General features: G+C 36.9%; 1 protein-coding gene across 3 annotated transcripts in view; it reads left to right on the plus strand.

The window, feature by feature from the left end:
* The window catches only part of EPRS1 (glutamyl-prolyl-tRNA synthetase 1), a 60,054-nt gene that overhangs the window by 7,162 nt on the left and 29,682 nt on the right, over nucleotides 1-23,210 (plus strand). Inside the window, exons 3-17 of one of the 3 annotated variants that reach the window (XM_081491961.1) lie at nucleotides 349-448; nucleotides 1,286-1,442; nucleotides 2,749-2,888; nucleotides 4,168-4,262; nucleotides 8,193-8,319; nucleotides 9,028-9,220; nucleotides 10,934-11,105; nucleotides 12,532-12,765; nucleotides 13,656-13,740; nucleotides 14,134-14,193; nucleotides 14,495-14,515; nucleotides 18,938-19,048; nucleotides 20,283-20,419; nucleotides 21,678-21,885; nucleotides 22,351-22,463. In XM_081491961.1, coding sequence (XP_081348087.1) covers nucleotides 349-448; nucleotides 1,286-1,442; nucleotides 2,749-2,888; nucleotides 4,168-4,262; nucleotides 8,193-8,319; nucleotides 9,028-9,220; nucleotides 10,934-11,105; nucleotides 12,532-12,765; nucleotides 13,656-13,740; nucleotides 14,134-14,193; nucleotides 14,495-14,515; nucleotides 18,938-19,048; nucleotides 20,283-20,419; nucleotides 21,678-21,885; nucleotides 22,351-22,463 — 1,953 coding nt within the window. Of the gene's footprint in view, nucleotides 1-319; nucleotides 449-1,285; nucleotides 1,443-2,748; nucleotides 2,889-4,167; nucleotides 4,263-8,192; nucleotides 8,320-9,027; nucleotides 9,221-10,933; nucleotides 11,106-12,531; nucleotides 12,766-13,655; nucleotides 13,741-14,133; nucleotides 14,194-14,494; nucleotides 14,516-18,937; nucleotides 19,049-20,282; nucleotides 20,420-21,677; nucleotides 21,886-22,350; nucleotides 22,464-23,210 lie in introns of all 3 variants that reach the window. The other 2 variants (XM_081491963.1, XM_081491962.1) reach the window with 2 other exon arrangements.

A 23,210-nucleotide genomic window follows, 5' to 3' on the forward strand; every position in this document is an offset into this window, starting at 1 on the left:
GAGAAGACGACACCACACCGAAGAGCAGTCCCTGCTCACCGCAGCTAGAGAAAGTCCACCCAGAGCAACAGAGACCCAGTGTAACCAGGACAGAATAAATGATTAATTTAAACAAAAACAAAAACACCAGAGAGATCGTCTGCCCTGAAGTGAATGATTGGATTTAGCTGAACGTCTCAAAACAAATTAGTGTTTGGTAGAATTTAGAACCAACTAAATCTATTTTTTTCGCTATAGTAGAAAATACTTGCTATATATAAGATTTCTGTTTTTACATTTTTCACATGTTTCATGACTTACTGATTTGCTAGAGCCACAGTGATATTTTATCTCATGCTTATGTTCCAGAAATGTGGTGTTCACGGACATAAACTCCATACTTCGCTACTTGGCTAGAATTGCAACTACAGCAGGGCTCTATGGCTCTAACTTGTTGGAACATACTGAGGTAAGGAAGGAACATTTCCTTGGGTGTGTTTTGGTTTGGTTTGGTTTAGGCTTTCGCTCTTTTGGACTATTACTGTATTTAAAGGTATAGGATATTAACAGAGTATTAATCATAGACCAGGTTAGGAATTCTCGTCTGACTTTATTTTCAGAAAGAAAGTCTTTGCTCATAAGTTTGTACTTTCACACCCATACCAGCTGTCCTTTTGGGTCATTTAGTTCTGTCTTCCTCTTCCTAGAGTCCTAGAATTTCATAGCTGGATGTGACTGCGTAGGTTATCTTATGTAGCTTTCTTACTTTACAAATGGGGCAGCAGGCCTTGAAAAGTTACATGGGCCCAGGGTCATATACATTTTCCTTTTTAAGTATATGCCTTATTTAATTAACTATAGCAATAGTAGATTATCTTTCAATATGGCACTTGAGATGCCTTTTTTTTTCCTATTTGCATTCAGCTCTAACTTTCCTGAATCATAAAATTCAAAGTACAAAGAATAGTTTCCAAGTATTTACTTTTAAATTCTGCAAGTGGATAAATATGTTTGGCTGAGTACCATTTGTTGGGTTTGGTCAGGCTTGTTATTCCTTCCTGCTTCCAGTTCTCATATTTTCTTTTTTCTTCCATGAAGTGCCTCTTCACACTCCTGGGGGGAAAAAAGAGAAAACAGAAAAATAGCACAGTATGTGTTTAAGTGCCAGTTTAGATGCCTCCAGACAATCACAGTCAAATCCACGTAATGGTAAATGCTTTGAGATAAGATAGGCACGGTTCTCACTGAAGTCGTTTGTTTGCTTGTTTGTTTAAGTCTGAACCCTGGGATGCATTTCTTTTCACAGATTGATCACTGGTTGGAGTTCAGTGCCACAAAATTGTCTTCATGTGATTTGTTTACTTCTGCAGTCAACGAGCTCAATCATTGTCTGTCTCTGAGAACATACTTAGTTGGAAACTCCTTGAGCTTAGCAGATTTATGTGTCTGGGCCACCCTAAAAGGTATCAGTAATTCTTCTTGAAGAATTTCTACTTTAGTTATTTAATATTTTGCTGGGTCAGGCGTACACATATTTCTGTGTATAAGAACATCTATCTGTCTGCCTGGTGACAGTCACTTAGGATTTTCTGATGGAGTGACCTCCCTGGCTACTTTCTTGCTAGCCAGTCACAAGAATTCCCCATCCTCTGATGTCCGTGGCGGTTGACCCTATCTTGCTGCCCACAGCTCCTCTCTTGCCTTTGGAACTGTCCTTGTTCCTCATCATTTATGTCAGCACCTCTCCTGCCTCAGCCGTTGCTTGACTCCAGTTACTTTGTCTCTGGTTGCTCATTACGTGGTTGAGGAGGGTGAGCTGTAATTGTCTGTCTGAGAGATCACTTTTTCCATCCTCTCTGAGTAGTTTGCAACAGATCAGAATATGGGATTGATTGAGAGATAGAAAGAGGGCTTGAATTTTGTTAGTTTATTTAAAAGAAAAAAAAAAAACCTACAGCAAATATGCTAGAAAGTTTTATCATTCTTTAAAGAGTTGGACATGACTGAGCGACTTCACTTTCACTTTTCAAATTTGGGTTATAGGAGGATTTTTTTTTTTTAATATTCTCTAAGTGTTTTTTGACTGTGCCATGTAACTTGTGGGATCTCAGTTCCTCCACCAGGGATATTGAACCTGTGCCCTTGGCAGTGAAAGTGCAGACTGCCGGGTAACTCCCTCTCTATACTTTTTTGGTGGCTTAAACTTTTCTCTAAATTAAACTGTTATAATAACAACCAACATAAAATGAAGGACTTTTCTAGTTACAACATTTCGTCTGTAGATTTATGACATTATTATCTACTTTGATTTTTGAATTAATATTCATAAACGGAAGGTAGTATCTTATGGAGGTAGCTTTGTGATGCTAAAGAGTTGCATAAACTCCTTCAGCACCACTTTTGATATTACATCTGAAAAAAAGAGCTACTTCTTGATATTGATTTTTATTTTTTTTCTGTAGTTGATACACTTCAAGCTTTTCTTAATTATGGATGTAACATTGGCCTAGTGTGTGTGTGGCGGTGGTGAAGGCAGGATTTAGGATTCACCCTAGTGAATTAAAATGAAAAAATATGTTAAATTAATTTTTGTGAATTCTTAAAATATGTCAAGTATTAGAAATCATTGCCATGTATACCCAGATTTTTAAAATTTCATTATAGAAGCACAGCTTTAAGCCATCTCATTTACTTAAATTAACCATGACTGGAACTTACTTTTGATTTTTCTGATATATTGAGTGCTTTTAAAATTATGTTTGCTAATAGGAAATGCTGCGTGGCAGGAACAGTTGGGACAGAACAAAGCTCCAGTTCATGTAAGACGCTGGTTTGGCTTTCTTGAAGCCCAGCAGGCCTTCCAGTCAGTAGGTACCAAGTGGAATGTTTCAGCAACCAAAGCTAAAGTGGTAAGCCTTTAAAAATTTTTTTTATGCTGACATCTTGTCTGTCTGAGATCCCAAATCTGAGAAGAAAATTATGTTCATAGTTTTTTTCCCTCCGTCAATTAAAAAGGATCTTCTTGGAAGAATCTGCCGTTGTTGAATCTTGCCTTGTCTTCACCTGCTTGACTATATTAAGCCTTAATCTTCATAATTATATTTCTAGAAGATTGTGATCATTCAGTGTGTGTCCCTTGGGAAATCCAAAGTCCATATTACTAAAATCTCACTATTTTATAGCTATACCATCTTTTCTTCCTCCCAGATCTTCTGTTTTCTGGTTTTTGAACCATTGTGACCCTTGAGTCCTGGGCTTCTGTAGAGCCTTTTTGTTGATTCTGTAGGAAGATATAGCATGGAGAACAGTAGAAAAAAGGTCCTCTTCTCCAGCTAGAGTTGCTCTGTTTTGATCTGTTTTACATACTACACGTGTAGTCAAGTTCATTTTTCAAGGGTTTCTGATGCTGTAAAATTTGAAAACTACTGCCTGCTTGTATAAAGACACTAGAGTCATCTCAGTTGTTCTGCTAAAAATCCTCACTCCGCTTTCACCACTGTCCACTTCTAATTAGTCAACAAGTTCTGTTACTTGTTGTCTGTTCTCTAGATACTTCTCGTATCTAGAGGTTTATTTTCTGTCTCCACTGCTGTCGATTTTTATTGACACCTCATTACCTCCTGCTTGTTTTCAGACCATAGGCTCATCACTGAACTTCTTTCTTTGGTCTCTTTTTTCTAGTTGAGCCTTTGCACTGTCCCAGGTTTCATTTTAGAAAATACAGATAAGTAGTTCCATACCCATGAGGATTCCCCATTGCCTAAAACATAAAAGTCAGATTATAAGGACCTTCATGTTTGGACTTAGTCAACTCTCTAGTGTCTTGCCTACCCACCCAATATGCATTCCTAACATTGCACAGCTCACCTCACCTTTGAGTCTTACCTGTGCTGTTACTCCTTTCCTTAGAATGCCTTCCCTTGTACACTCTCCATCTGATACACTTCCACTTATTTTTTTGAGGTCCAGCTTGGTTCGTGCCTCCTTTTAAGCATTTTCCTGATGACTTTAAATGTTGTTGGTTGACTTCAACTGATTTTGAGTCTTCAAGTGCAGGGACAATAATCTAGTCAATTTTTCCTCATAACCATGCTTGGTGCATAGTGGGTACTGAGTATTTATTCAATGAATTTATTCTTAAACGGTTAACCATGTAACTATTTTTGTTGTTGCTGTTTTGCTTTTCAGGTTCCTGAGAAAAAGCAAGATGTTGGGAAATTTGTTGAGCTTCCAGGTGCTGAGATGGGGAAGGTTACAGTCAGATTTCCTCCAGAAGCTAGTGGGTAAGCAAATAAAACTTACAATTGAATTCATTTAGTAGAATAGCTTTAAGACAGTTACCAAATATTTTATAAATCAATAGGTTAATATATAGAAGAAAATTAGTAAGATTTTAATTTTGGTAGTTAAAATTCTAAATATCTTAATAATTTTTAAGTCGTTGATACTTAATTTATAAAAATTTGTAGTTTTAGCTTATTAAATCAGTAGAAGAGATAGCATTTTAATTTCATTCCAGGCAGAATTTTAATTGTAAGTAGAAAAATATCCATTAATAGAAAGGGAAGTTTTATTTACATTTTGAGATTTTTGAGAGTGTCCTTTAATAAGGGTTTGTATTTGTACTCTCAGCATTCCTTTCAGTTATCAGAAGTTATGGTAGATTTAAGTTATTTTTTTCCCAAATAAAGCAGATGGAGTCCTGAAAAGCCCAGTCTTACTCATTTCTTTCTACTGTTAGTAGGCAAAACCCTTTTCAATCTTGGCAGTCATATAAAATAATAACATATGACTAGCTGGTTAGGGCAAAGGGCTGTTCTGGCTGGAGCCACTGGTGTGGGTCTGCGTGGGTCCTTGCCCAGCACCCTCTAAGGCTGAAGGGTGTCTCTGCCTTTGCACGTGTGTCAGCCTCTGTGAATCATGCTGAACAAGCTTTGTGAAAGAACATTGCCAGTGATGCTAATATAATAAAATGCCTTTTATGAAAGCAGTTGGGAATCTCCAGTGGCTCAGCTGGTGAAGAATCTGCCTGCAGTGCAGGAGACATAGGAGACTTGGGTTCGATCCCTGGGTCAGGAAGATCCCCTGGAGAAGGAAATGACAACCCACTCCAGTAGTCTTGCCTGGAAAACCCCATGGACAGAGGAGCCTGGTAGGCTACAGTCCAAAGGATTGCAGAGTCGGACACGACTGAGTGGCTAAGCGCGCACACACAATCAAAGCAGTTAGCCTCAGAACCTTAGCCATTGAGAAAGTATTGTGCCATATTTTATAAATCAGATGGGGTTTTTTTCCCCCCACATTTTGTTTAATGTGAGATTTTGCATTCTATAGCCTAATTCTTACCCATCTATGCTGAATGGAGTATGTAGACAAAAGGAAGTGGCAGATAAGGAAACGGTTCTATTTTAGCTGTTCTTACTATAGTTCTTCCCAAACTATTTCTTAAGTGTCATTAATAGCAAAACCAGTTTTACAATTCCACAGTTTCTCTTTGCTGATTTAGGTGAAGAAGGGATAAGTCAGAAGGAGATGAAAGGCAAATAATGGTTCTGGAAAATACACAGACTGGATCATTAAATGACTGACCGGTGGAGTCAGTCATAAATAGTGCTTATTTTACATTGTTTAATTCCCTCAGACGTCCTGGGTCCCTACCATCCAATATCCTGCCCTTGTGTTCTTGATGTGAGAGGTCATGGTTGTCCCATTGGATGGTGACTTGAATGGTTTGATAAAAGTTTTTCAGCCATAGTTACACCATTTGAACATTTGTACCTTTTGAGTTTTTCAATATTTTCTGTCACTGTCACTTCTTGGAATAGTGAGCTCTACATTTTGTTATTTACTGTATAAAATATGTTTATTTTGAATTACATCAGCTTTAGAGTCCATGTTCTTGGCAAAACACAGATTGGGGGTTTGGTATATAAGTCAGTGTTCAGGTTTAGAAACATTCAAACTCTTGATTATATCCCCTTACACTGCAAAACAGATTGTCTTTAATTAGTTTTTTAATCTATTTTTTTTCCTGTGTCGTTCATGAAAGGCCAGAAGGCTTGAATTTTGCCTTTTATTTGTATTCCTAACTAACACATAGATAGATAGCACCTGTTATGTGCAGATACTTAGCAAACACTTTATATGTAGTAACTTATTTAATCATATCAGCCCTGTGAGAAAGGCACTATTATTATCTCCAGTTTTACAAATGGTTTAAGAAACTGATTCATACAACATTTCAGCAACTTGCCAACTCCAAACCCATGCTGTCTGACTCTAGAGTCCATATGACTAAAATTATATGCCTATGTCTGTTATGTGTGGGAAAATCCCAATATAGCATCAGTACTCACTAAATGCAGCGTGGAACTTATTTTCTTTAGGTCTCAGGTTGTCTGTGGAGAAGGCAATGGCACCCCACTCAAGTACGCTTGCCTGTAAAATCCCATGGACAGAGAAGCCTGGTAGGCTGCATTCCATGGGGTCGCTAAGAGTCAGACACGAGACTGAGTGACTTCACTTTCACGCATTGGGGAAGGAAATGACAACCCACTCCAGTGTTCTTGCCTGGAGAAGCCCAGGGATGGGGGAACCTGGTGGGCTGCTGTCTATGGGGTCACACAGAGTCGGACATGACTGAAGCAACTTAGCAGCAACAGCAGCAGCAGGTTGTCTGTTGAGCCAGTTAGTTGTCTTATGACTGTTTCATAGTCCTGTTTGCTTTTTTGCTGGTTAGAATTGTACACATTTCAGATTCAGAAACAGTATCTTTAAGAAAATAGTTTGATTTCATTACTGCTCTTAAGATTGTATGTGATTACTAGTCTTTTTTTTTCTCTTCATAACATGTTATGGGGTGTAACAATTTCAGTGAAAACTGCACAAAGTATTTCTGTTTCATTTTCAAAACTCATGTTCCTTTGTTTTGCTTTTAATAAACTTTAAATTTCGGAATAGTTTTAGATTTATAGAAGTATTACAGAAATAGTTTAAAAAAAAAGTTCCCTTGTACCTGTACTCAATTTTCTCTAATGTTAACATCTTTCATTACCTTTGTCAAAATTAATGAACCAATTTTGATATATTGTTAACCTAAACTCCATACTTTGTTGGATTTCGTTAGTTTTTCCCTAATGTTTTTCTCTTCTAGGGTCTTATCTGGGCTGCCACTTTTGGTGCTTTATTTTATGCAGAAAGTTTTGAATAATCCTAAATGCATTGCATTGTCCTTGTCTGCATTAACTTGTGCATATAAACCCTTTAACATTGAATCATTGATCTAGAATGCTGCATGAGTATCTTTAAAAATGATTGATTTTAGAAATGACCTAAAGACATACAAGGGGTTGTACTTTTCCCTCCTTTCTACATCAACTGAGATCAGAGGTGTGCATGAAATTAGGTGACTTGGAATGGTGCAGTTGTGGCTGCTGTTATTGATGAAAAGTGTATTTTCAACAGTAGTGGTATATAATGTTGCTATCGCCCACTTCACTGATAGAGGAGGATGTTGATATGTGATATTATTAACCATGCCTCTAATTTGTTTTATTCTGTGTAATGATCAACTGCCCATAGAACAGAATAGTGTTTTCATAGATTGTGATCCGTGGAATGTTGGTACTGGATGAAACCTTCAAGATCATTTAGTTAAAATCTTTTTGTTTTGGCTTCTGAGAAAACAGAACCCTAGAAAAGTAAAATGGCTTTCCTGAGGCTTCCTAATTCTCATGTGCGCTTTTATTTAATTATCACAGCAACGGTGGCATCCTCAGAGGGGCCTCTGTCTTCTGTGTGGAGAGTGGGTGTCCAGTTTTCAACTGCATCTGGTCTTATTAAAGACACATACTACCGGGTAGCATCGCAGTACTTTTGGAAGCAGGTTTCCCATAACTAAATTACCTTTTGTTCCTCAGTAAAAAAGGAAAATGGAGATTAGCCGTAAGGTTTAATGTTTGTAAATAACTCGCTCCTTTGTGATTTTTTACATATGAAGTTGTTTCTTACAGTAATTTACTAAATGTTGTAGGTTTTTTTTCCTTCCTCAGGGTCAGATTTTCTGTTACAGTATTTCTTGTTAGCAAATAACTTAAGACTGGAATACCAACTAGAAGGATTTTTGTTTAGTTCTCATCTCCTCGAAAAGGTTAAGTTTAAGTATTTAGTTAAAACATGTTAATGAGTTTCTTTGTAAAATGTTTTTGTTTTAGTTACTTACACATTGGGCATGCAAAAGCTGCTCTTCTGAACCAGCACTACCAGGTTAACTTTAAAGGGAAACTGATCATGAGATTTGATGACACAAATCCTGAAAAAGAAAAGGAAGATTTTGAGAAGGTAATTAAAGGTGTAGTGATGACCCTTTGTCAGTAAAGTTAATTAAAATTAGAGGGTGACCTGATACCTTCGTGGTGTGAAAATAAATTGTGTTCTCATAACTTCTTCTTTTGCTCTTCTGTTAAAATATATATTTGTCTGAGACTTAGACCAAGAATTATTCAGTTCGCATATGAAAAAAACTTCAATTTATCTTTTTTTCTCTTCAACTGTTATAAAGTTTATTTAAGTGCTACATTTTCTTACAAGTATCAGTTTCTGAAATGAGTTGGTTCCTAGAGTCAGATTTCCTTTTTTCCTATAATTTTATAAATGAAGCAAACGCTAAGTAGGTATTGGAAAATGTGATGGTTTCCTAGCCTCTTATATCATCTTTTTAGAAGCACTGTATTATATTCAAAGAGGGGGCAAATAATTGTCAGCACTGCCAATAATAATCAGCTTTTCCAGAATAAATGGAAAGCACCATGAGATCAGCTTTCTCAGCTGAAAACTTGGAGGCTAGTATAATGAATTTCTTTCTCCCCCTCTCTCTTTTTTTTCTTTTTCTTTTCTGGTCTAATATCATACAACTTCTACAACCATTTTCAGGCTCTGTAAGACTGATGGTGTATTGTTACATTTGTCCAAATGCAGAATCAAGGATTGAAAATACACAAGAAAAATAACAAAAGATAAACTGATGATTATTTTGGATTCTTACTGCAGGTTATATTGGAAGATGTTGCAATGTTGCATATCAAACCAGATCAATTTACTTACACCTCGGATCATTTTGAAACTATAATGAAGTATGCAGAGAAGCTAATTCAGGAAGGGAAGGCTTATGTCGATGATACTTCTGCTGAGCAGATGAAAGCGGAGCGTGAGCAGAGGATAGAATCCAAACATAGAAAAAACTGTAAGGCACATTTAGTGTTCTTTATTTTAATTGATATTCTTCTTGTATTCTGCTTCTTCAGTAGAAAATTTCTTTTTCTAATGAAAGATATTGGTTTGAAACACATTTGGGAATATGTTTCATACATTAATTCATCTCTTAGAAATCTTTTCCCTTTCTCTGCCGTTTTTACATTGTTACTTATTAATATCACAAGTGCATGTGAAGTGTGTGTGGTCTCAGCGTCTCACTTGTTACCTGTAGTCTTTTTTTTTTGTAGTCTTTTGCATTGCTGTTCAGTTCATGTAAATGATTTCTTCGGCAACTTTTTGTGGTTCTCTCAATTTAAATATTTAGCCTTTCTTTTTTTTTTTTTTTTTTAATAAATTTATTTATTTTACTTGGGGGCTAATTACTTTACAATATTGTAATAGTTTTTGCCATACATTGACAAGAATCAGCCATGGGTTTACATGTGTTCCCCTTCCCGAACCCCCCACCCACCTCCCTCCCCCAATATTTAGCCTTTCTAATTAGAATGTTTGATGGTAATGTTAGCCATACCCAAATCTTCCTGTCAGTCTATAAGTGTGAAGATTCTATGTAAGCCTCATGCTACCCTGTGTCTGAAATGACTGCAGCCTACCGGGCTCCTCTGTCCATGGGATTTCCCAGGCAAGAGTACTGGAGTGGGGTGCCATTGCCTTCTCCGGTGTCTGAAATAGCACTTGACAAAAAAAGTATGTCTTTGTTATTCCTTATCCGTGAGCTTCTGAGTCTGGTTATTTTTATTCTGTAATTATGTTGCAGAACATCTTGAGTGTCACATTTAGGAAGTATAGTAGTAAATTCAAATTGTTACCGAAGTCTGTCTTTTCTCTCCCACCTCCCCATTTTACCTTTCTTTTCATTTTCAAAAATAATTAGCAACTGGACTTTTAGACCTAACTTGATTCTTTGAGAGCTGATAATGTGTCCCTTGTATCTTCAGTAGTTTCCACAGAAGAATCATTGTTTAACAGTTCTTTCTTACTCATATGAGGCATATGAGTCCTAATATAGATAGGACTATGTAGTCAATGGGGATATATAGAGATTTTTTCCCCCCCTGGGATAAACTTCTGTCACTCTCTAATTTCTGTCATCTCTCATTTTTTTTTTCCAAATCTTAAGAGTAGCCTGCTTTCCAGTGGAATGGCCAAAGGTGCTTTTGGGGAGCCTACTAGCTCAGGCTTTCAGCCCAAATTATGTTCTTTAGATGGACATGGGCTGCAGCACCAACACCTGGGCTGGGTCAGACCAGTGTGTCCTCTGGGCGTGAGGTGGCAAAGGAACAGAATGCTTCTGCTTCAAACATCCAGTGTTCAATTTGAGGAGGGCTGGCCAGTTGTGCCATGATGGGAATGTGGGAAAACTGGATAAGAGAAACCTTCAGGCCTCAGACATCCACTCTTACCCTTGACCAGTACTATATTAGTGGAATATATTGACTTCTAAAATAGAGCATATTCAAGTGTTTTGTGGGACTTCTTTATTTAAAAAAAAACAACAACACATTTTCACTTGGTATCAGATACTGGAACCATTAAGTACTTTTAAACTAGTGGAGTGTGCTTATAATATAAAATCAGAATGTGAAAATTTTGTATCAAATTAGAAGACTTAAAATAATTTGTTTTCAACCAGATTAGCAATGCTATTTAGGTAAACTGTAGTGTAACTCTCATTTTATAGCTGTGGAGAAGAATCTGCAAATGTGGGAAGAAATGAAAAAAGGAAGTCAGTTTGGTCAGTCCTGTTGTTTGCGAGCAAAAATTGACATGAGTAGTAACAATGGGTGCATGAGGGACCCGACACTTTATCGCTGCAAGATTCAACCACACCCAAGAACTGGAAATAAGTACAAGTAGGTGTATTGCTTTCACTGTGATCACTGGCTTCCTGTGCTTTTGCTTTGAGGCTCTGTGTAAACACGGGATAGGGAGTTACTGCAGAGTAGTCAAGAGATCTAATCTTTGTTCTTCCATGGATTAACTGACCAGTAAAGCAGGTAGCCTCTTGGGATGTTACTCACCTGTCAATTAAGGTTATACTAGGTTATTTTTAGGGTGGTTTCCATCTGTAAAGGTTCTTGAGTCTGCCGAAAGGTGCTTTTTGTGTATTGATTAGGTATACCATGGTGTGTATCTTTAGATGAAGATACTTCTTTTCCTCTTATAAACTTTGATTCTGGTAGGCATAAGTTGATTCGTAAATGTGATAGAATTGAAAATTTAAAGAAATATGAACATTACAAAAAAAGCATGTGTTTTTTCTACTTTTGGTTAATTTTCTGTGGGGCTTTTCAGGTTAACAGATTTTTTTTTCCCTTTAAATGCCCCTCACCCTGCCATTAATTTATATAATAACCATAGAATATATTTTCTTAGGCTTTGAAGAAGCCTACTGCATACAAATACTGAATTGTAACTCTTGAAAAGATTGGTGACTGTAAATGATTACCTGGTTTGCTAATGTGACTTTCTTTAAACTTGGGGGTGCAAGTGTGTATGTAGACAAATACTTCGTGTGTGTGTGTGTGTGTGTGTGTGTGTTTATATGTCCTTCATTTTTAACAGGGTATTTACTCCTTGTTTTACTAAACAAATACTATGAATACATTTGGAAAAGTATATTTGAATGTACATTTTTAGTATCAAATAATCTCAAGCCATAGTGTAGTAGCATCTTAATGAAATTGTATCTTAAAAATTAGAAGGTATAATGCAGTGATATACATTAAAAAAGTCAAATGAAAATGCATGCGTTGTATACATTTTTTAGGACAGAAATTGTTTTTATAACTGTTGCATCTTAAGTGGAATTTTAATTAACCTACTAATTTTCTTCTCTTTTACTTTGTCAGAGAAGGAAACACTCTGTTCTTGAATGCATTTAATTGTGAAAGTATTAAACCTAGAGATTTACTTGTGTGGAATTTATTTAAGATACTGAAAAACTCAATTTCTTCAAAATTATTATTACTTTCCTTCCATGGTATACATTGGCTGTTACAGAAATATGATTATAGAATTCACTGCACCAGTATCCAATTGTTTTTTAAATTGCAAATTAGCTTTTTTGTTTGTTTGTTTGAATGTTGAGTAACTGATTCATTGTCCTCAAAGTCTGATAAAAAGTTTTGATGTACTTTGAGTATTATGACTCATAACACCTGTTGTTTTAAGAAATTCTTATTTTGTAAAGAATTATGTTTTAGTATTGTTGCTTATAATGTCTAAGATGAAAAGGGTAAAATTCTTTACTGATTTTCAAAAATACTCTTTTTCTAGTGTTTATCCGACATATGATTTTGCCTGCCCCATAGTTGACAGCATTGAAGGTGTCACACATGCCCTGAGAACGACAGAATACCATGACAGAGATGAACAGTTTTATTGGATTATTGAAGCTTTAGGCATAAGAAAACCATTTATTTGGGAATACAGTCGGCTGAATCTCAACAACACAGTGCTGTCCAAAAGAAAGCTCACGTGGTTTGTCAATGAAGGACTAGTAGATGGATGGTATGTTTGTTGTTATCTCAAATTGAGAGGAAGTAAGGACATAGTGTGTCATGAGTTTTAAACTACTTGGAGGTTTGGGGAGGATGAATGGGAGGGGTTGAAATGGGTATGCCTGTTGGGTTTCTGGTCCTCCTCTTTCTTTTATCCAGTTTCTCAGGTACTCTTCCCTTTTGTTTTAATGCTGCAAACATGGAGTGCCCATGTTTGGGACTAGAAAAAGTTTGAAAATCTCTGAATGAAATCTGTTCAGTTGAGTCACCATACTTACAAGCTAAGAATATTTTTTTAACCTGAATTAACTAGAATGTGTGTATTAGCATCATGTAATAGTGACACATATTAAGTATATATTGAATAATGTGTAATTTTAGATAATTACTCTGTAGCAGAATTTGATAAAGGGCAAGTTTACCTTGGGCCCCATACAAAGGGTGTTATTGCACACTTACTGAAAATTGCAAATCTCTATAGAATATTAATTGCCCAACGTATATATTTTTTTACAACCCAGAAGACTTTATAAAGTGCATTTGGACATGAATACCAGAATAACCATCTCTTATCTGTGTCTCACGGTCATATATAGAATAGAGACCTTGAATGTTTGCTAAATGAAAAGCAAATAAGAATGTTGTAATGCTTGGGTTTTCTGTATTTGAAGATGTCACCTGTGTGTCTTTTTTTCAAATGTGCTTTTACTGTTTCCAGTAGTGCATTTATTTTACTTAGTAATGATTATCTAGTAATTAGTATTCTGCCTAATTATTATAACCAGCTCTTAGTTCAGATAGTTAACAAACTGAATATAATATTCAGAAAGGTATTTTATACTCTCTGCACCTACATGTTGAAAACGTCTCCTAGGTTCTTAAAACTTCCCTATTTCCCAGGGATGACCCACGCTTTCCTACAGTTCGTGGTGTGCTGAGAAGAGGGATGACGGTCGAAGGACTGAAACAGTTTATTGCTGCTCAGGTGAGTTATGGTTTCTTTTCCAGTTTCTCTGGATTTTCAAAAAGATTTAATATCCTTTTGGTCTTTATTCCTGTTCTTTCTATTCCTTACAATGCAAGAGCAGAGTGTTTTTGAAAAAAAAAAACACCAATAATGGTGGAAAATTGAGAATGTCCTAGACTCCTATGCTAGGGTTGGACAGAAGCAGCTCTGGTGTTTCTACCCAGTGAAGTATATGACTGTTGACGCTTAACTATTCACGGTAACCAGCTTGGTTTGTACACACTAAGTTTTATAGTCCAGTGGAAGTAAACTTGTAATTATTGATTGGGTTTATTTTCTACCTTGCTTAACTTAAAATATTCTAGTTAATACTTCTTGCCCTTCAAGCCATTTTTTTAATTGTTTTTCTAGGGTTCTTCACGTTCAGTTGTGAACATGGAATGGGACAAAATTTGGGCATTTAACAAAAAGGTACATGTTTTGACTCTTGGTCATCTTTTTTCATGTCTAACTCCTAAATAATAGAATACATGTAGAATTCATTAGTGTGCTCATAGTAGTGAAAACTTTGTGAAGAATATTGTAATTTTGCAGATTTTCAGGAAAATGGAATGTTTTACTTTTTTAAACATGTAACGTGCATTAAGCTTATAAACTATACCAAACAAGTAACAGTGATCAAAACAAACAAACTTGGAGTATTAGGGAATGGTAATAGCTTTTTCCTTGAATCTTTTTTGAACACTTTGCATTTCATTTTTCTGCTTTCAAGCTGCGAGCTCTCTGTAAGAAGGTATTACTTAATGCTTTTATTTGCCTTACTTATTTAGCACATAGCTTTTAGCATATTACATGTTATAACTTGAGATGTTATACAGCTTTGAAGCACAATCACATTTATATAAGGGACTTGGTTACTCAAACCCACTGAAAATGCATTATTCCTAGTTTAAAAAAACATGTCCTCGAGTTTTCTTAGTGGCAAAGGGAAGACTTGGCTAACTCCATTCTCCTGCTCCCTTGTGTACTTAGAGGACATAATTTTAAAGTTACATGTTTTGTTGAATTATATCAAAGGTTCGTTAATTATAATTCCTGTGTATTATTGAATCTAGCTTTAAGAAAAAAATTGTTTTGAATAAAAGTCAAATGAGGAATACTGCATATTGACATTGTTAATTGGAAGCAGATGCTTAGACACTATAATAAGGCAAATCATTAAAGTGCCATGTTTTAAACTATGGTTTCTGTGATTGTGTTCTGTAAATTCTTTTTTTTTTAATTTGTATTGCTGCTTGATTGTGCTGATGCCTTGCTTCAAAAAATAGATGCTTGTCTCGCATGTGTCTTGAATTTATTTTATTTAGTCTTTTGTGTTTAGTCAGTTTTTAGATACATAAGGGAATTATTAATTGGTTCTCTCTGTTGCTGCAGTTACTAATAAATACACTCAAAATTAACAGGCAAAGTTAACATTGGTGTTCGTTACATTAATAACCCATGTACACTTGGGTTCAAATATGAGAAATACATTTCACTACAGGCCAATAATTCTGTAGGGTCTGTTAAGTGAACACCGTGTTCCCCTGTCTTTCCGTCCATTTTCCTTCCTTAGATAAATCACATTCAGCTCTTTCAGACAATTTTTTTTGGTATTGATTGCCCTTATCTCTAAATGATGTGTGTGTTGCTCCTTCTTGATTTTTGTTTGTTTGTTTGTTTTAGGCATTATCACAATGGAAGATGAGAATTTAGGTGGTCTGTTTTTTCTCATAACTTGTTGGCTTTCTTGTGGCTAATTGTTTCGTTTTGTTTCCCTCATTTATTTCATTTTCTCATTCTGTCTTCGACTCTCCACAAGCTGTCTAAATTTTCTACCAGAATGTTCACACGCCTCAGGTATTTTTTCACTCTGGAGACTTCTCTGCCAGGGCCTTCGGGGCTGCGCACATCTGATACAGATGAGAGAACTGCTAACTTCTGAAGCCCAGCCATCTTCTCAGGTCATTCTTCCTCCTCATCCTGGAAATTCCCTGTGCTTTTGTTCTGAGCTGGGTCATCTGGTTCATGGGTCTTCCTTTTCTTTTTATTGCCTTCTTGCTTTGCTGTACTATAGCCTCTGTAGCTCCCTGGGAAGGGGAGCATGGGATGAAGATTGTTGAGATGGTGTACAGGAACGGCTTCTTCACTTTGAAATTTCACAGTGATGTGCCTTGGGCTGGGTCTGTTTTCATTCGTATGCATTGGAAGAACATGTGGCTTCCAGACTGAAAACTCATTCCTTCAGTTCTGGGAAATTTTCTTGAAGTCCGTTTTCTTTTTTCTTTACTGTTTTGTCTGTCTTCTCTCTGAAATGTTTCTTGAGCACATTTGGGCCTCTTGGACTATTTCTCTAGTTTCTTTTCTCTCTTATTTTCCATCTCATCTTTTGGCTCTCCTTTCTGGTAGATGTACTCTGCCCTATCTTATCAGCTTCTGTTGATGTTTTCATTCATGCTCTCCTATTTCCAAGATTTCTCTTTTGTGCTCTGAATTTTCAGAGTAACTTCCTGTCCTATTTCATGGTTGTAATATTATCAAATGGCATTTTTTCCCCCATGTAACATCTCTTTCCTCCAGGTTGTTTATTTTGGTTTTTCTTTGATATTAAAGGCATTTCTCAGATATCTGGTGAGCCTTGGTTATCTGCCCATCTTTAACACATTGACTGAGAGAGGGTTTGGAAGCCATGAGAGAAGACTAGGCTTGTCAGCTGTACCTCGCTGTAAGGTAGTCTGGTGGGGCCAATTAGTTGAAAAGCCTCCATTTCAGTAACTTTCTATCTTATCTCTTGGACTAGGCAGTTTTTCCAGAAGAATTTCTTTTAGTTAAGGTGCCAGAAGTGTGAAGACCTGACTGCCAGGGTCAGGGTTTTAGATCTGACTGGGGGAAGACTCTGGGGCCTTGATACCTAATATCACACCTTTTCTTAATACCCTGGTCTTAGTGCAGAACCCTTACCTTCAGAGGAAGAGACTCTGGACTCTTTGGAGTAATTTGAAATCACTGATCCAGGGATTTTGAGAATTGTGTACAATTTTAAACTGAAAAAGACTTAAAATTTTTTTATTTTTGGCCATGCTGTGTGACATACAGGATCTTAGTCTCCCACCCAGGGATGGAACCTGTATGCCCTGCATTGGGAGCATCGAGTCCAGCATAACCACTGTACTGCCAGGGAAATCCCAAGACTTTAAAATCTTCTAGTCAAGACTTCTCAAACTTGTCTGATCCTAACCATCCTGTGGAATGCTTGTTTAAAGATAGATTTCTAGACTTTACTTCAGATCATTAGCATCATAGTCCTTCAGGGTTAAGTGGCCTAAAAATCTGTACCAACAGGCTTCCTTGGTTACTCAGTGGTAAAGAATCTGCCTGCCCATGCAGGAGACATGGGTTTGATCCCTGGTCTGGGAAGATCCCACATGTGTAGAGCAGCCAAGCCCCTGTGCCACAGCTATTGAGGCCCTGCTCTAGAGGTTGAGATCCGCAACTACTGAAGCCTGCATGCCCTAGAACCCATGCCCAGCAGGAAGAGAAGCCACTACAGTGAGAAGCCCATGCACCACAGCTAGAGTAGCCCCCGCTTGTTGCAAGTAGAAAAAAAGCCTGTGTGGCAACAAAGACCCAGCACAGCCAGTAAACAAGTAAATAAAATTATTAAAAAAAAAAAATCTGTGCCAGCCAGTGCCCTACCTAAGTGATTGTTATTAGTCAAGTGTGAGAAACAGTCTTCTACTCTCTTTGTCAGTTGAGGGAACTGAACTGCACTGAACTGAAGTGAGTTTCTCAGCTTGGGTCATCTAGTTTTAATATCTTTAAAAGAAGAAATTACATCTTACTGGCTTAAATACTAAGCTGAGTAGTCACAAATTAAATCTGTGATCATTCTAACCCAGTAGATGCTGAAGGAAGGAACCCCTTAACCAACAAGGATGACTTTAAAACCTCAGGGAAGGATAGAATGAAACAGTAAGTTTAGAAGGAGGCTGATGCTGATTTAGTACTGACATGAAATGTTAATATAAGCAGGTAAGGAGTAGCAATCAAGGTGAAGTTAGATGGCTTTTCAAACTTTTCTTTCTGACCCTCTGCACATGGTTTCTTCTCTAAGTACATCAGAGTTTTACAGAGAAGCAGAAAAATGCTCTCAAAGCAATCAACAACAGCACAATACCAGCCAAACAATAGCAACAACAAAAAACCCAATATAGACCCAAACAAACAGAACCAGGTTTAATTAGCCAGACCACTATTTTCCTGCATCCTTCTAAGGGGAAAAAAGTGACTTTTATTACTTTATTTAGCTATTTGACTCGTCATGTGCTTTTGTCTACATTTTTCTTGTGGATGCTTTATCTAAATACTGCTGTTGTGATTGGTCATCGTGGATAATTTTAAATTGAATAGAGAAGTGAGAAAAATACACCAGATCCAGAAGGAGATGCTGCTACTGTTTTGGTGGTAGAAGAAGTTATAATGTAATGGTTACCACCATTCATTCATTTCACCTGTAAATACGTATCCATTTTGTGTATGTTCCAGGCCTTTGCTAGGTACTGGGAACACAGTGGTCCCTATATATGTGTGTGTGTATGTATATACACACACACACACACATATATGTATGTGTATATATATATAGCATGCAAACCAGGAGAAATATCGTGTTTACTTTTAATCTATATAATTGCCTTATTATAGTGACCTAATGCTATTTGCTTTTGATGGTGGTGTGTCGCCTACCACTGCTTATAGAAAATATCTCTATTCTTTCACAACATTCTTCTCTAACACTACAAAATGGAGTATCACATTTACCTGTAGGATTGCTCTATCACCCCACAGGATAATTTTGCTTTCTAATACCAGAGTTAAAAAATTATTTTCAAAATATTTCTTCTCATATTATGCTTTAACTATTGGTTTCTTTTCACTTGTCGGTAGTTTTTCTTGGAGAGGAACTCTGAATCCTTCAGGTAGTCTTTGCTTATGATTATTTTTTTTTTCCCTACTTGACAGCTTAAACATTAGATAACAGTTAGCAGGTAAACCAAAAATTAGTAAATGCAGTAACAAAGAATACCAGTTAGTAGTCCTGTGCTATTACTTATTTTGTTGATGAAGTTTTAAAAAAATGTGTGACTGTTTTAACACAAGGATGCCTTTGTTGTAGGTTATTGACCCAGTGGCTCCACGATACATTGCATTACTGAAGAAAGAGGTGGTCCCAGTGAACATCCCCGAGGCCCAGGAGGAAATGAAGGAAGTCGCCAAACACCCGAAGGTCTCCCTCCAGTTTCACCAGTGATGTCCTGTCTGTTAAAAAAGGAGCAGGATAATCACAGGGAAAATGTGCTGAGGTGGCAATAGCATGACTTGGGGATAATTTCTATCCAGCATCATTTGTCAGGATTTCACACTAATTTTTAAGCTTTTTTAAATTTTTTATACAATTTTTAAAGATTGCTTTCTGTTTATGGGCTTCCCTGGTGCCTCAGATGGTAAAAAAAATCTGCCTGCAATGCAGGAGACCTGATTTCGATCTTTGGGTTGGGACGATCCCCTGGAGAAGGGAATGGCTACCCACTCCAGTATTAATTGCCTGGAGAATCCCCATGGACAGAGAAGCCTGGTGGGCTATAGTCCATAGGGTCACAAAGAGTCAGACATGACTGAGTGACTAACTTTTTTGTTTACAGTTACTACAAAATATTGGCTGTATTCCCCATGTTGTACGTCCTTGAGCTTCTCTTACACCTATAGTTTGTATCTTTCACTCCCTCACCCCTGTATTATCCTGTCCCCCACCTGTTCTCCATTGGTAACCACTAGTTTGCTGTCTGTGAGTCTGCTTTTTTGTTGTTGTTGTTATATTCACTAGTTTGTTTTGTTTTTTAGATTCCCCATATAAGTGATATTGCACAGTATATCACTTTATTTTACTTTGTTTTTATCTGACTTATTTTGCTTAGGGTAGTGCCCCTCATGTCCATCCATGTTGCTGCAGATGACAAAATCTTTTCTTTTTTATGACTGAATAGTATTCTTGTGTGTGTGTGCGTGTACATGTACACACCACATTTTCTGTATCTCTTCATCTGTTGATGGGCATCTAGGTTGCTTCCATGTCTCTGCAATTGTAAGTAATGCTGCTATGCACACTGGGATGCATGTATCTTTTCGAGTTAGTGTTTTTGGTTTTTTTTGGATATACCCAGGAGTGGAATTGCTGTTTTCCACAGTGGCCGTACCAATTTACATTCCCATCAACAGTGTGCAAGGGTTCTGTTTTCTCCACATACTCGCCAACATTTGCTATTTGTGTTCTTTTTTTGATGATGGCCACTTGATTACATTATTGCATAGGCATCTGCCCCAGGGTCATTTAACTGGGAATCAGATTGATACAGAGGACTTCTGTTTGTGTGAAGGAATAAAATGAATGAATATAAATTTGCATACTGAGTTCAATAGTTAAATGTTTCAACCAACACACTCTTTCTTTTTTTATCAATCAGAATCCTGATGTTGGCTTGAAGCCTGTGTGGTATAGTTCTAAAGTTTTCATCGAAGGTGCTGATGCAGAGACATTGTCAGAGGGTGAGATGGTTACATTTATAAACTGGGGCAACATCAACATTACTAAAATACACAAGTAAGAACTTTTTGTTTGTTTTCAAATAAATATGGGCGAGAAGTCTGTGATGTTTATTGATTTATTGAAAATTACCTAATTCATACCCATTCATGACGCTGGCTCTTTAATCTCCCCATGCATAGATGCTGCAAATTCTGGACACATTAAATTTTTTCCCCCATGTATGTTTCAGTATATTTATAGAGTATCAGGATATCTTTTGCTTGTAATGTTGGCAGTGACTACTGTGCTTAGTCACTCAGTCGTGCTCAGTTCTTTGCAACCCTGTAGACTATAGCCTGCCAGACTTCTCTGTCCATGGGGATTCTCCAGGCAAGACTACTGGAGTGGGTTGCCATGCCCTTCTCCAGGGGATCTTACCAACCCAGGGATCAAACCCAGGTCTCCTGAATTGCAGGCAGATTCTTTACCATCTGAGCCGCCAGGGAAGCCTGAAAATGACTGTAAAAAATGTAAAAAATAGTTCTACTATTTAGGGCCCCCCTTTTATTATCTAGTACTCTTGCCTGGAAAATCCCATGGATGGAGGAGCCTGGTAGGCTGCAGTCCATGGGATCGCTAAGAGTCGGAGACGACTGAGCAACTTCACTTTCACTTTTCACTTTCATGCATTGGAGAGGGAAATGGCAACCCACTCCAGTGTTCTTGCCTGGAGAATCCCAGGGACAGAGGAGCCTGGTAGGCTGCCATCTATGGGGTTGCACAGAGTCGGACACTACTGAGGTGACTTAGCAGTAGCTTAGCAGTTTATTATCTAACTCTCAGTATACAATTGCATGATGGGAGAGGTCCTTGGGACAGAATTTGTATATATAGCATTCTTTATCCTAAAATCTACTTTAAATTTAATTAGCTTGCCAGTTATTATAATGGGACATAGTATGTTAAGATTAATTTAGTAGACTCTGAAATCTCAGTTGTCCCATCATTACATATATTTCAAGTAATTGCTAAATGTTTTGAAAACAATATTTTGGTTTTTTTAATGCTTACTTCAGGTGACTTTAAGATTCATACACGTGTTCATGTTCTTTATTGGATGTGTGTGGGTCTGGCACATACTACTATCTTGATAGCAGTGGTTATACTTTATTCATCTCTTAACTAGTTCATGTCTGGTACCTACCAGAAACTCAAAAAGTGTTTGAAATTTTTCCAAAGAAAATTCCTTATTTATTATAGGCACAGAACAAAATAATGCACTTATGACAGTGAAGGTTTGTTTTCTGAAACTACTTTTCAATCTTATTTTTAGAAATGCAGAAGGCAAAATTGTATCTCTTGACGCAAAATTGAATTTAGAGAACAAAGACTACAAGAAAACCACTAAGATCACATGGCTTGCAGAGACCGAACATGCTCTTCCTGTCCCAGCAATCTGTGTCACTTACGAGCACTTGATCACGAAGCCTGTGCTGGGAAAAGATGAGGACTTTAAGCAGTATGTCAACAAAAACAGTAAGGTAGCCTCCTAAAAGAAACCCTACTTCATCTCCCTCTGTGTTAACTTTTCTTTAGAATTAAAAAAAAAAATTATTTATTTATTTTTGGCTGTCCTTGGTCTTCATTGCTATGAGGGCTTTTCTCTAGTTGCAGTGAGTGTGAGCGGGGGCTACTCTCTAGTCGCGGTGCACAGGCTTCTCATTGTGGTGGCTTCTCTTGTTGTGGAGCATGGGCCCTGGGGCACACAAGCTTCAGTAGCTGTGACACGTGGCCTCAGTAGTTGCAGCTCCCAGGCTCTAGACTCAGTAGTTGGGTTACGGGAGCTTATCTGCTCCAGGGCATGTGTAATCTTCTGGACCAAGAATTGCTCTTGTGTCTCCTGCATTGGCAGGCAGGTTCTTATCCACTGTACCACTAGGAAAAAGCTCAGTGCTCTGATAATTTTAAGACAGTGTATTTTGTTTGGCCTTATATCATCTTTATAGCATGAAGAACTAATGCTGGGGGATCCCTGCCTTAAGGATTTGAAAAAAGGAGACATTATACAGCTCCAGAGAAGAGGCTTCTTCATATGTGATCAACCTTATGAACCTGTTAGGTAAATCAATGTAACCAGACATTTAAATGAAAATGCTTTAAGTTCTTAGAGTAAATAATATTTCAGAAGTTGAAATGCCACTAAAATAATATACCTGACATTATTCTCTGTTCCTGTTTCATTTGTTACTCTATTTATTTTTTCAGACTTTATTGTAACAAGTGTTAAAATTAAAATGGCATAGTATTAGCAACTTTTACTTCTAAAACTAAACCATCTTATAATACATCTTCGTGTGGCCCAAGTAAAAAGAAAAAATTTCAGTGTTATCTTTGGATTAAATTATAACTTAACTACCTTTTCTTTATTGTGTATTTTGATTAGGTATATTGTAGAATATAAATAGTGCAACAGGGCCCAGAGGCGTGGGAGACTGGAAAATGATAAAGAGTACAAAGTTTCTTTTTAGGGTGATGTAAATGTTTTAAAATTAGATAGTAGTGATGGTTGCACATATGTAGCCATTAAATTGTATATTTTCAAAGGGTGGATTTTTTGGTATGTGAATTATATCTTGGTAAGGCCATATTAAAATATACTGCAGAGATATATAGGATTCTATTACCAAATTCTCTTATTTTTACTCTGTGGCCTTTACTACAAAATTTGAAATTTTTTTTTTGCATATGAATAGTCTTAGAGGTGGTGGATTCTGCTAATTACTGTACCCTTTAAAATTGAGAAATTCTAATAAAATAAACGTTTTATAGAAATTCTGCTTATAAGCAGATTAGTTGTGGTATGTGA

The sequence above is a fragment of the Giraffa tippelskirchi genome, chromosome 5 (assembly GCF_054371585.1).
Source record: "Giraffa tippelskirchi isolate mGirTip1 chromosome 5, T2T-mGirTip1v1.2.pri, whole genome shotgun sequence".
NCBI lineage: Eukaryota > Metazoa > Chordata > Mammalia > Artiodactyla > Giraffidae > Giraffa > Giraffa tippelskirchi.